This window comes from Pinus tabuliformis, chromosome 8 (assembly GCF_031772625.1).
Source record: "Pinus tabuliformis cultivar Carrire ecotype Pingquan chromosome 8, CPIR1, whole genome shotgun sequence".
Classification (NCBI taxonomy): Eukaryota; Viridiplantae; Streptophyta; class Pinopsida; order Pinales; family Pinaceae; genus Pinus; species Pinus tabuliformis.
The window spans coordinates 1,156,269,887-1,156,284,531 of record NC_142294.1 but is presented as its reverse complement, the minus strand read 5'-3'; the positions used below and the strand labels follow the sequence as shown (position 1 = coordinate 1,156,284,531).

At 43.5% G+C, this 14,645-nt stretch overlaps 1 protein-coding gene across 2 annotated transcripts in view; it reads left to right on the top strand.

The window, feature by feature from the left end:
- Positions 1-14,645, top strand: part of CPA (Subunits of heterodimeric actin filament capping protein Capz superfamily) — a 226,474-nt gene that overhangs the window by 140,829 nt on the left and 71,000 nt on the right. For both annotated transcript variants that reach the window (XM_089373418.1, XM_089373417.1), the window contains exon 5: positions 1,606-1,767. In XM_089373418.1, the coding sequence (XP_089229544.1) occupies positions 1,606-1,767 (162 nt within the window). The remainder of the gene's footprint in view (positions 1-1,605; positions 1,768-14,645) is intronic.

Below are 14,645 nucleotides of genomic sequence, written 5' to 3'. Positions count from 1 at the left end.
GTGATGATGCAAACACTAATAAAGACCTTAAGGTTTGGGACAGGAATCCAGAGGAGCCCAATTTGGAGGATGGAGTGTTGTGATTAGAGCAATTGGAGGATGCTCTTATCCAAGATGATGATGATCGAGTTGAGATGCCACCCCCATCTGGTGCCTTGGTTCCCAGGTTCCATAGTTCAACACCAATAGCAGGGGCTTTGTTTTCATCAGTTTCAGTGCCACAACTTCCACAACCACCATATTCTTCATTGCCACCACGTGGAGGGCCACCACCATCATCCATGTACTCTTCGTGGTGGAAGGAGGAGAGATTAGTAGATATATTCACAATTTACTACTTTTGTCATAGATTAGACTTGTAGGCTTGTTGTGAATTTGAACTTTTTTGTCTTGGTGGTGGCCAAGTGGCCTACTTTGCAAACATTATTATTTGAATTTTGGACATGACTAATGTTGACAGTTGCTCACTTGCTAGATAATATGCTTTATGTTTTATAATATGCTTAAATATTTTATGTTTTATAATATGCTCAAAAGTTTGATGTATGTTTGTAATTGCTAGAATATAGATGGTTCATGCTCAAATAATTAATCATTGATGTACAATGGAATCATGGATGCCATATCTATCTTGATTTATGTAAAAATATGCATGTTTTTATGTCTTCTACAACTAATTTGGTATTTGGAATGTTTGTTTTGAATATAAATGCAAAAAAAACGTATATATATATATATATATATATATATATATATATATATATATAGTAGACGCTTTGCTTCCTAGATTTTTGGAAAATGATGCTTCCGCATCCCTGCTTCCAAAAAATATCTCCGCTTCATCCCTGATTCATGCAACGTTGTTTTGTCCTCCTACTCTAAATGTCACTTTCAGTCATCCTGCAGAGATGAAATTAACTGAAACAAGGGGAAGAATGGCTAAAATTGCAGTTTAAGGCAGTTTTATAGAGAAAAGCTGAGCCCAGTCGATTTGTACTTGAGTCAAAGTCAGTTATCCTGAGTCAAACCTGTTCAGCCCAAGTCAAACTTAGCCTGATTAGGGAAAAAGCTTTTGGCAACTGATTTGATCCAGAATCACAATTCCTGAGTTAACTTGCTGATTCATTTACTTTGGAGCAATGAGTGAAAAGTAAAAATAGTATACATAAGAGGTCAATAGAGTCATTCTTACACACATTGATTTATGATAATTCTACTTTAATGTATGGGGTTACTTGGCTTCTGCTACTATCCAAAGTGTTGTTGTGTAACTCACCATTATTATACTTTTGGGAGCTGTGTTCGATGCCCATATTTGGTCTACATTGTGTGTATGCAGGTACATTAGGCATTATTTTAATTTATGTTCTTTACAGTTTTCAACATGCTGTTGTTGTAAATATTTGGATTTGAATCTTGGTGCTTGATTGCTTTTGCTTCATTTTAGAATTGATATGAAGGTGGGGGGCTCTTCTATACATTGCTTCTGCCTCAAAAGCAGTTTATTTGTCTTTTAGACTTAATTCAAGGAATATTAAAATAATCTGAAATGCTTTTTGTTTTTCTCGTTTGTGCCCAATGTAATTTTACTTTGACTCGTTGCAGCAATGTCTTGGATGTTGAACTTTCTAAATATGTTGAGGAAGCTTATCCAAAAGGACAGTGTTCAGTTTATTGCACAGCTGGAAAAGATGTCGAAGAAGAAGGGTCCAACTTTGAACTTACAGCTGTGATATCTGTTGCTAAATATAGCCCCCAAAATTTCTGGTATGTTTAATTGAAATGGATTGACTGATGTTTTGGGTCATTTTGTGTATAGTGTATAGGCTATATAGTTCACAATGACGTGCATCTTATAGATTTTTGTTTAGAAGTTATTCTCTCTTACCAACAGAATGTTTGTGGCCCTTTTTTATTTAACAAGGTTGTTTGTTTGGGGGGGATTTAAAAACTATTTTCATGATCACTTAAACATTTTTACTTTTATGCAAGGTGATGAAGTGAAGGCCTATAGAAAAATTCATCTTGTGCCCTGATTTCCAGCTACTAAGCAATCAAACATTGAGCAAAATGTAGACACTCTTTTTTGCAAAGATTACAATCGATGCTATTGCTGCAACCTAGTTTGTTTACTAATGCCAAGTTTTTGTGTATATTAAGGGGCAATGAAGTAGACTGCAACACAAAAACATCACAGATTTTATCATAAATCCTTTCAATGGTTTTTGAATCAGTGTTTTGCATGTACATTTCACATGTTGTTTTTCTGATGGGATTTACATGTTACAGTATTCAGAGAGAGAGAGAGAGAGAGAGAGAGAGAGAGAGATTAAAAGTATTCACGAGGTCAATTGGCCTATGGGATGGAACAGTTACATCTCATGCCACATTTCATTTACAATGAAAGAAGATAAGAAAGAAGTGTGAAGAAGAGATAATATCCTAGAAATGGATATAGAGAAGTGTCATGTTACTCATGGTTTTAATCCCCAAAGGCACTCAACTACTCCAATTCGGGTAGCTCTTAGCAATTTATCTCTGGTGCACATTATCCTTGCTGCTCTCTTTTTATGTCCTCTATGTATTTCTTTTGGAATGCCTCGTCCCAGTTATTGTTTTCTAATGTCGTCGCTTTCACGTTGTGGTTTTATGCACTGCAATTGAGTAAAAAGTGTTATTCAATCTCTACCTTCCCTTTTCCACATACCTGGCAAGCTATATCTAATTTGTAATCACTCAGTGTATGGCCAAGTCAATTCACTAGTATGGGTGCTATTAACATTTTTAATGCAGAAGTTAGACATTTTTTACTGTGCTTGTTTATTTAACCTTGCTGTGGTCTATTTTGAATAAATTATTGTTGTGTACTGGTCTTAATGCCATGCAATAGCTATTGTCAGATTTTGCTGTGTATTCTAGACAGTAAATACAAACAACAAACTCATACAATCACATATCATAGAACACAGAGTATTTTACCTTGGAAATCCAAATGGGAAAACCAACATCGAAGAGGAGGCTTGGTTGACTCCAAAGAATCTTAAAAAATAGTAGGTCACAAATTGGGCTCATCTAGAGCTATGCTATTCATAAGCAAATGACTCAAGGCAAAAGGAAAAGGTAACACCCTTAATCTACTCTTGAGACACTTAGCTAGGCAAACATTGGTGTACAACATATATTCTTATTTTCTCTAGATTATGACCGAGTGATCAACAATGGATTCCTGTTATTTGGAAGGAAGACTCACCATCCAAACTGTAGGTGATCTATTGTTGTAGACACAACAACAAGCTTGTCCTTCTTCTGCTATGGAATCTTTACCCTGGAAAATTACAAAGGCTGGGATGACTTGCCTCCCTTTACATGAATGCTAGATTTTCTTGACAGTCAATCAAAAAGTTGTCTCCTTCACTGCTGCAGTGCAGGAAGGTTCAAACTTGGCCTTCAATGCTTGAACAAACCCATTATCTGTGATACTGTAATATACAATGATAAACAAAGCAAACATAGACATAAAACGACGAAAATCAAACACGTGAATCAGTCCATGAAATTTCATCAAAATCTGCTCTGCTGAGCCATTTTATTATAATAAGAAGAGGGTACAATGAAGTGCTGGAAAGAGTGCACCTAGGTTTGCTCAAGGAAAGCTAGCTAAGCCCAAATGAACAATAAGAAGTCCCTCTCAAATGTGTTGCTGCTCTCTCCTGGCTTTGCACTGAAACTGCCCAAAAATATGCTGCTGGCTGTGAAGAACTGCTGCTAGGGCCTCCTTCGGTGGTAAATTTTTTTTGGGAAATAAACCCTGGGCTCTCCACCAAAACCCAGAAAAACTCACGAAGGAATTGGCCAAATGTTGACCTCAGAATTTCGGCCCAACTTTCCCCTAGCTCCTCTAGTCGCTGGCTGACTTGGGACCCCTGTTTGACCCCACAAATCTGCCCAGAAAATTTTGCCAAATTATTTCTGAGGTCCTTGTCAAAAACCTAGAATGCTTGGCCCTCCTCCACAAGCAGAAGATGTAACCTATAGCAAATGCTGTGTTTGCTCCTCCAAAATGCAGGAAAAGGCCCTAAAACAGCTCCCCAGTCTCCACCTCAAGTTTTAGCCCTAAACTCCCTTCACTCCTCAACTCCCAAGTGTGTCACCTCCAAGCACTGTGCAATCCCTGCACTGATGCTAGTGTCTCCCCCACACAAATTCGCACTCCCACTGCTGGAACAATCGGAAAATGATGGAACTCCCTCCTTGGGCTGGCACTCGAAGTCCACTGAGGCAAGGGTTGAGATCTCCGCTCAGAGACACTCGTGCGCTAAACAACATTTGCAGACTTGGCTTCCGCTCAAGCATGCTATGTCAAAGACAAGTTTCTGAATAGATGAATGAACCAAAATGAGTGCCTCTTGCTCTATTTATAATTCGTGGCGCCTTCTCTCCTTGTGGTCCCCACTCACTCTTTCTCTCATAATTCGCACTCCCTTCCCTTTCCTCCCTCTTCCAAGAGTGCGAGTTCCTTGCTTGGGTCGAATTTCTCTTTCTTGTGGTCCCCACTTTCCACTAGAGCCATAATATTCCCTTTTCCTCTTAAGTCCCGGTGGCGGAATTGTGTCCTCTCCCCAAACTCATCTCTAATGCTGAAAATCAAAATTGAGGATATTACAAATCCTAGTATTCAAGCTCTTTGATAGCTTGAGTTGGCTTTCTATGCTGATGGCTACTCGCTGAGATAATTGAGACCAGTGAGAATGCACGAAGAGCATGTCTGCTTCTCTCCCTTTCCTCTCAATTTATGATGCCACTTCTAGTCTTCTTCTCTGCTTAAAGTCACATGAACCTTGCTCACTCACACTGTGGAATCCATTCCCTATCTATCGTCTCGACTTTTATCTCCTCTTAGTTAATTTGAAGGTCAAAGGACTCAAGAATTCATTATGGAAAACAACCTGTCTTCTTGGTGACTCGTATCGCTGTCCACTAATACTTTGAAGGCAAACGGTCTCCAAAACCCATCATAGTGCCTTTCCTAGGAATCTGGTTCTTTCTATGCAGGGAATGACCTTTTAGGCCTTGTTACCTCCCAGGTTCTCACTTAGTGCAAAAGTCACCTAAGCACAAGTATGAGACCCCAAGGGAAACTTAGGATAGCCACTAATATCATCTCAGTGGCTTTGCCTTTCTCACTAAGGATGGATCTAGTCAATGGGGCCCAAGTGCGACCACCGTATCTTTGCACACTGCTGGCCTGTCATGTAGTTACGTAGGTAACCCTCCAGCCATTTGTTGACTATCTCCATCTGCCCATCAGTCTGTGGGTGATAACTGGTGCTCAAAATGAGCTTTGTGTCCACTAGTCGAAATAGCTCTTGCCAAAATCCTCCCATGAATCTATTGTCCCAATCACTAACAATGGTCTTCTTGAGACCATGAAGTCGAAATACCTCCCTGAAAAACAATTCGGTTGCCTGTGAGGCCGAGGACTGGGCTGAGATGGCGAAAAAGTGTGCAAACTTTGTCAATTGGTCTACCACCATGTATATGTAGTCCTTGCCCTGCACTATGGGTAACCCGGTGATAAAATCCATCGACAGACTCTCCTATTTCCCTTCAGGAATAAGAAGACGCTGTAGTAACCCAACAGGGTGTGTGTGCTCACCCTTGTTTCTTTGGCACATGTCACACTCTCGGACATGCCTCAGAACATCATCTTTAAGGCCCTTCCATTCAAAGCGCTCCCTGATGGTTTTGTATGTCTTGGAAAACTCCTGATGCCCTAATAATGGTGAGTCACGGGCTTCTTGCATGATCCCGGATCATACCGGATGAGCTGGGTACTAAATAAATCTGGTCCCGGAAGTAAATCACCTCATTCATCACCCTTTATTGGTCATCCACCACTGCACTGTCAAGGACTTCACATGCAAAACGGTCCTTGGAATCTCCACCAGCAACTGTGCCCTCTAATCTGGTGCAATGCTCATCAATGAAAGGGTAGGTGGCCTCCTGGACAATGAATCAATGACCACGTTGTGTTTCCCTTTGACATACTCAATGTCAAATTCGTATGCCTGGAGCTTCCTCACCCACTTTTGTTTCATCTCCTGCAACTGCTTTTGTTCCAAGAAGAATTTGAGACTCTTGTGATCTATTTTGACCCGAAACCTGTTTCCCACCAAGTATTGCCTGAACTTGGCTAGCGCATGCATGATGGCTTGCATCTCCTTGTCATAAATAGAGTACAATCTCTCGTGGGGCAGTAGCTTCCAACTCTCGAAAGCCATCGAGTGTCCCCCCTGCATCAAAACTGCCCCTACACCCTCCCCTGATGCATCACACTCAAGCTGCTAATTTTAGATAACAATGGTATGTTCTATGCTTTAGAGCAATTTACTTCGTTTTTTCGTATTAGCCTAATATCAATTTCCAGATTAGCAATGACATTAACATTGATAGTAAATGCAAATAAAATATAAACAATAAGTAGAAGACAAGCCAAGACAAGAGGACGCAATATTTGGCGGATGCCAGAAAAAAACCCCAATGCAGGGAAAACCCTTTGATCAAATCTTCTTATTATTCTTCAAAAGTTCAGTAGAGAGAGAGAGAGTACATCATATGTAATGTTCCAAACTAGGGAAAATAGTGCTATGCAAAGCGGACAATAAAAATAACACCATAAACTTAAATTAGGCAATCAGACCACAAAAATGGCAACGAAACTGCGTTGTCTACTCATTTTATTAAATGGGAAGAGGTGTACAACATGGTGCTGGAATGTGTGCACCTGGGCTTGCTCTAGGTAAGGTAGAAAAAACCCAAAATGAACAATGTAACACCCTCCTCAAATCTGCTGGTAATTCGGCCAAAGAGTTGCGCCGCAACTACTTAGAAAGGTATTGCTGCTTCAAATGATTTGATGTTAGAGCCTTCCTTGTTGCTCAGAAAATTCTGGGGAATTAATCCTAGCCTCTATGCAAGAAACCCAGAATAAACCACGAAGGAATTGGCCAAATGTTGACCTCAGAATTTTGGCCCAAATTCCCCTTAGCTCCTCTAGCTATTGGCTGAGTTGGGACCCCTGTTTGACCCCTCAAATTTGCCCAGAAAATTCTATAAAATTAGGAGTATGATCGCTGCCCAAAACCCAAAAAACCTAGAAAGGGTTTCCCTTGGTTCCAACCTTGCAAAAATTGACCCTTCATAGCTTAGCTCTCTTCTAATTTCGAATTTTGTTGCTGTGACTGATCTTATCAATATCTACTTTCCCAACTCCAGCTATCCTCCTCAAATGGCCCTCCAAATGATCTCTTAGCACCCTAGTTCCAAACTCCCCCGAATGATGCTACCCAAAGTGTCTCACTCCAATGACTACACAGTCATGGAGGAGATGATGCAGTCCTGCGTGTTATGAAATGAGAGGTGCATGTAGGATGGCCCTCTTGTCTGTAGTCGCCCTCTATACTCTTGAAAATGATGAAAGAATTCTCCTGTCTCCCTAACTTCCTGGAGTGCCTCACTTTGTGACTACGCAATCCCCCCACTGTTGTAACTCCCCCTGTTGTTGGTACTCGACTTACAACTGCTATAAGTCGTCCCCCTGCTGCTGCTACGAACTGAGATGAAGAACTCCCTCCTGGGGTTGGCACTCGAAGTCCACCGAAACAAGGGTTGAGATTTTCGCTCGAGGACACTCGTGTGCTAAACAACACAGTAACCTAGTTAAGCAACTCGAGCAACTAAGATTGAGTTCAATATGTCAAAAGATAAGATCACGAAATGAGGAGAGTTGCCTTCCTTATATAGATTTCGTGGAGCACTTTTCCCTCCATCGTGGTTCCCTGACCTAACCATCGATTTCCCCTCCATGTAATTCGAACTAGGGAATGCGTATTCCCCTAGTATGGGTGGCCCCCACGTATACTTAACCACGTCAAAATAACTTCTAATAAGTCTAGCCTCGTAATAAAATCGAATGGGCCCCCATCACCTCCAAAATTGGCCCCAAAATGTAGAAATTAATACTGCCTTAAAATAATTTAGGAAGGGACATGACAATCCTCCCCTCCCAAGTGTTGCTTGTCTCCAAGCAACTTCAGTGCTGGACGCTCAAGTATGTGCTTGCCCTCCCAAGTAGCATTCTCAACCGACAAGCTCCTCTAATGCACCAAAAATCACTTGTCCTCAAGCAATCCTTGAATGAGCATCCTCTCTAACTGTTGCTCCCCACTGTCACTACAACATGTGCCAGGGCCTTAGATGTGCCATTGAATCGTCCCTAACCTCAGCACTGTCCTGATATGAAAGAACCCTTGAATACCAGGATCCTAGGCCATCCTGTCCAACATGATGCTCCCCTCGCTCCAATCATTATCTTCCCTGATGCAAGTACTAGAAGTCCCCTGTTCCGTCAGTGACTCGCTAAAGCCCAATGGAAGATCTGTATGATCTCCCCCTGCAGTAGCCGACGAATCCCTAAAGGTTATTGAGCTGTGAAGAGCTGTGATGACCCAGTTCCCTGCTAGTCCCAAAGTGGTGCCACCATGATAACGCTATGCTTCTCTGGCTATGTCATACTCCCCATCGTGCTCAAACAATATCCTCCTCTCCTGGAACTTGATGGTGGAATACTAAAAGAGGGGAGACACATCCTGCCTGGGCATCTCCATGGTGCCAAGGCCTACCCATCCAAATCTAACTCCAAACCTGTGCAGCAATAGAGAATGTCTGCCTCCGCATATGATGAAACCCTCTGTGAACCCCCATGTGTCATCCCAAGAGCGAACTATATCACTCTTTGCCACGACTCCACTCATCACGAGTGATCTATCGATCAACTGAATCCTTGCATCCCATAGCCAAACCTGCTGCGGCATAGCCTTGACAATCGATGGAATCCCTCTGGCCCTCATCTCCAGTCCCTGCATGCCACCCATATATAGGTTCCATACATCATGAACTAATCTGAGGCATGCTAAACTATCCAGTGCTTGCCACTGTGTAGTACTAATGACCACTGGAAACCACGCGTACCAAATAGCTATCCCCTGAATGCAACCAATAGATGGGTATGTGATACGCTCAATCGACTTAGTGTATGCAGATCCATCCTGCTCCTGCCAACCATCGCCACTGGTTCGTCTACCTGCCCCCTGGAGAATGTGTTGATACAATGTCGGGAACCCGAATACATACTAGACAACTATCTCAGTCGTACATGGTATCCTCTGCTCATGCATGGTCCAAACATTCCTTGTGGAAAGAGTGAAACATGTCTCTCCTGTGACCAGCGCCCCAGGCATAGGATTAGTGATGAATGATATGCCATCCCTATTGGTGATCACCTCATCCCTCGACCTGTGGCTGTCAACTTGCGCATCGACTCGATGCCCTCGTTGAGAAGTCTCACCTCTATCGCACCAAGTGTCATTCAAATATCTTGGGTGAGCTCCCTGTCCCTTGCTGCGCGTGCCCAGAGTGTCAAAGGACAACAACTAGATCGCCCGTTCTTGTATGTGATGTAGAAGAGAGTTAGGTATGTGAGTCCCCGCGGATACCATCAAGTATTTCTCATCTATGTCCCCATCGATCCTGGGTGAACTACACCCAAAGGTATACCCCGTATCTCCGTCCATGAGTGTCCCTGGAGGCAACACTCCAAGACCTTGTTGTGCAGTGCCATATGCTTCTGCATACCACCGATCATCCCAGTACTCCTGGACATGCCACTATACACCGCGACCTACCCATGTACACTGCTGGATACCCTTGGCTGCAGCTATGCCATCTCGTACCATCCTGCTTCCTACCTGTGTCATTGCCCCTGTCACTCCCCGCATGTAATCAATGGGACGTGAGGCACTCCCACTCCGCAACGCAGTCCAACACACTACAACACACCACCATGCATCCACCATGCATCTCCATGCCCATCTGTAGACCATGACTCAATGCTAGATGCTCCCACACATCCTTGGATGTGATGGCCTACAGTTATGTCTCTATGTGTCAGGCCACACCTGATCTCTCTCATCACCTCCACCATCGCATCATTATCCTCGGCGATGAATGGATCTTCCCTCCAAATTCCCCTGAGGGATCTGAGAAGTGACTCTCCCTATGTGTCAATAGTGATACCACCACTACTCCGCTACTCTGCGTCCTCTATGCCCCACACAAAAGTGAAGAGCCCCCAGCTCCATGCAAGGCATCGTCTGGTGGCCTGTCAATGACAGCGCCTCCGACAAACTCTTGCCAGAGTATGCTGATCACCTAGTGATCCCGTGTACAAATGCCATACCAGGAAAACCAAAAGAGTCTGTCCATAAACTGGTCGACCACTGGTGTTGACCGAGACTCCCCTAGCGAATGTGCACACTCAACTGCTAGGTCAACTGCACTATCTCGATTGTGGTCAATCAGCATACGTGGGAAATGATAGGTGGTCCCACCCGGAACCCAATGCCAGTCTGCGTTGTCGGTATCCACAGTGATTGGAAGCTCTTGGTGAGCTACACCCAGGTCCACCACCATCTCCATAACCCACTCCATAGGGTGCCAAATCAAAATCTCTCACCATCCAACCCCAAAAGAGGGATCAAATGCACGAACTCCCGCACATAGAACAACCCCAACATGCGGGTGTTGCACCCTGTGCAACTCAGGTCGCCTCATCTAGCTACCTTGGTCAACACATGAAATCTGACTAGGTTGCTCTGTCTCTCCTTGTCCAATGGGTAAAGGTAACCTCACAATGTTGCCAACCCCATCTATGTATGCTTGAAGAGGGCTTCTCTCACGCCCCAACGTGAACTCTAGTTGCACCAGTAGGAAATCCAACCGCTCCCCAATGTGAATCAATTTGGCTGTGGACTTGGCACAAACCACTCTCATGCCCTCCAGCTCCTTGTTTTGTTGCAGAATAACCTCTCGTACTGATATGACCTTCCTCTTCAATGCTAGGAGGTCGGCTTGAAACTGATGGAACTGTCATGGGCATCTAAAAATTGGTCACAACTCTAGATACCTCAGCAACTATTGACATCTCATCCATGGGTGGCACCTCCTCAACAAATGTCTCTGTGTGTGTAGGCTCTATCCTTTCCACCAAGGTGTCAATTGTGGCTATCAAAGAGGTCTCTAATAAAGGTTACTCCTGCGCCACACTAGTTATATTGATGTGCTCCTCACCATCTTGTGGGCTCTCAACATCATGCTTAACCTCCTCCTCAGGCTCCTGATATCTAAAGTTAGGTCTCCACCAGCAAAAGCGTCCCCTGGTCTCACCCTCTAACTGTCTCTATCTTGCCTGCTCCTTCTCAGGAGATCTGGTGCCCTGATCTGGTCGACTTCCCCCACATGATGTAGATGGTTGCACCCCCACGACTTGCTCACCTTTAACATCTCTATTGTGAGGGTGAGGATTGGTTTGGTTTGTCACCCTCTTCAATTGGGCCAATTTCTCATCGTCCCAATGAATTCTACCTCAGAATTTCTGCATACTGGGTTTCCCTTGAGCCATGGGTTTGTCTTCGGTTTCCCCTGACACCGTGGACTCATACTCAAAGCTTCCATGATCTTCTAGCTAGTTTCCCACAGATGGGCCAAGATCATGCTATGATACCACTGTAATGTTCCAAACTAGAAAAAATAGTGCTATGCAAAGTGGACAATAGAAATAACACCATAAACTTAAATCAGACCATCAGACCACAAAATTGGCAACCAAACTGTGCTGTCTACTCATTTTATTAAATAGGAAGAGGTGTACAACAAGGTGCTGGAATGTGTGCACCTATGCTTGCTCTATGCAAGCTAGCAAAAACCCAAAATGAACAATGGAACACCCTCCTCAAATCTGCTGGTAATCCAGCCCAAGAGTTGTCCTGTTACTCCCTAGAAAGGTGCTGCTGCCTGAGATGGTTTGCTGTTAGAGCCTTCCCCGTTGCTCAAAAAATTCTGGGAAATTAATCCCAGCCTCTACGCAAGAAACCCATAATAACCCATGAAGGAATTGGCCAAATGTTGACGTCAGAATTTTGGCCCAAATTCCCCTTAGCTCCTCTAGTTGCTGGCTGAGTTGGGACCCTTGTTTGACCCCTCAAACCTGCCCAGAAAAATTCTATAAAATTAGGAGTGTGATGCTCACCCAAAACTCAGAAGAAACTAGAAAGGGTTTCCCTTGGTTCCAACCTTCAAAAATTGACCCTTCACAGCTTAGCCCTCCTCCAATTTCGAATTTTGTTGTTGTGATTGATCTTGTCAATCTCTGCTCACCCAACTCCAATAGTCCTCCTCAAATGGCCCTCCAAATGATCTCCCGACACCCCAACTCCAAACTCCTCCGGATGGTGTTGCCCCAAAGAGTCTCACTCTAATGATTACGTAATCATGGAGGAGATGATGCAGTCCTGCATGTTATGAAATGAGAGCTGCGTGTAGGATGACCCTTTTATCTGTAGCTGCCCTCTATACTCCTGAAAATGATGAAAGGATTGTCATGTCTCCCCAACTTCCTGGAGTGCCTCACTTTGTGACTGCGCAATCCCCGCGCTGCTATAACTACCCTTGCTACTGGTACTCGACTTACAGCTGCTGTAAGTCGTCTCCCTACTATTGCTATGAACTGAGATGAATAAAACTCCCTTGTAGGGCTGGCACTCGAAGTGCACTGAAGCAAGGGTTGAGATCTCCACTTGGAGACACTCGTGTGCTAAACAACACAGTAACTTGGCTAAGCAGCTCGAGCAACTAAGATTGAGTTCAATATGTCAAAAGATAAGATCCCCAAATGCGGAGAGTTGCCTTCCTTATATAGATTTCGTGGAGCTCTTTTCCCTCCATCATTGGTCCCTCACCTAACCATCGATTTCCCCTCCATGCAATTCGAATTAGGGAATGTATATTCCCCTAGTATGGGTGGCCCCCACATATGCTTAACCACGTCAAAATAACTTCTGCTAAGTCTAGCCTCCTAAAAAAATTGAATGGGCCCCCATCACCTCCAAAATTGGCCCCAAAATGTACAAATTAATACTGCTCCAAAATAATTTAGGAAGGGACATGACATCATACAAAATTTACTTGCCCAATCACTGTAGAACAGTCCAATCAAACTGCAGCCAATATGATGCCCTAACCAGAAAGTCAACGCTGGTCAAACTAACAAAAAGTCTCCTCCAAAGATAGTCCAAACTAGCCCAAAACAGTCCTAAAATTCTTAGTCAAAGTCAGTCAACACTGCGGTCAAAGTTGCTGCAGTCAACATTGGTCAACCTACATAGAAAATCTCAGTATCTGTGCCAGAATATGTGGCTTGCCCAAACAGAGATTCTCCCACAAAAATAGCAGTGAAATGAAGTCAAACAATTCCCGGTCAACACTGGTCAAAGCTAGCTGCAACTCGGTCAACACGGAGAACATAAATGCCCAGTCAAACCTTCGCACGTGTGGAGAAGAACAAGTTGCTTGTGATTTGTACAACCCAATCAAATGAAGAGAGAGAATGGAATGTTGAGTTGTGAATATCCAAATGAGGAAAATGCCTCTTCTATTTATACACAACATTGAGGGGGAAGAGACACATCTGTTGGGCTTCATGAGTGTACATTAGACTTCTGTCCGACCTTGACAATTTGTCCATACAAGAAATAAATTCATAATTCCATTTCTACTTGTCAGAATGAGATGATCTTTAGTTCAATCCCGCACCTTTCGAAAAGAGGAATCCAATAAAAATATCATCTCCATCATATGAGCTGTCCAAGGTGGAGTTTGGCCGTAGTTGCCAATTTTAACACTTCCTCTCAACTAGGGAGAACTCCACTTGCCAAACCATCTATCAATCTTTACCATTTCTATCATCCTTGCTCTGCTCTGCAGAACCATGAAGAAATAATGAAGAAGAAATGATCGAGAGTGTATCATACCACTCTCCACTGACTCGAAGTCAATCTCCATTGTTTCCAGATCAATATCAAACATCCTAGCATAGGGAGTACGGTAGTACATGATGCGTCCATAGGTAGTACTATGGTCCCTATCCTCATTTCCCAACTTATTGGCCAGATGAGAGGGACTTCCCATGAATCTCGGACTGCATGGGTAGGATGTATCAGCAAGAGAAGGTTAACCACTGATCCTGCTCATATGCCATAGGAGAAGGTGAACCACTCATCCTATGCATATATCAACCATCATGGGGTATCACAGGGGAAGGTGAACCACTCACTCTGTACAAAGCGCATCACTAGGGGAAGGTGAACCACTCACCCTATGGTCGCTCATAGCTCCCAGAAGTACCCCAAGCCCCCCCGGAGCTTCCAGATCTCCATATCCAACTCAAATGAGACCCTCATAAGAGGGTCTTTCCACGACTCCCAATCGTCCATAGAAGGTTAAGAATTTGACCTTCCCTAGGGGCTTCATAAGAATATCTGTGACCTGTTCATCAATCCCAATGTGATGGAGCCTTATTGCTCCCAGCTGTACCATATCTCGGATAAAGTGGTACTTGATATCAATATGCTTGGTGCGATCATGAAACACAAGATTCTCAGAAAGACGAATCCCACTTTGGTTGTCACAGTAGATCACGGTGGTATCCAACACATGCCCAAACAACTCACTAAAGAGCTTCCTCAACCAAA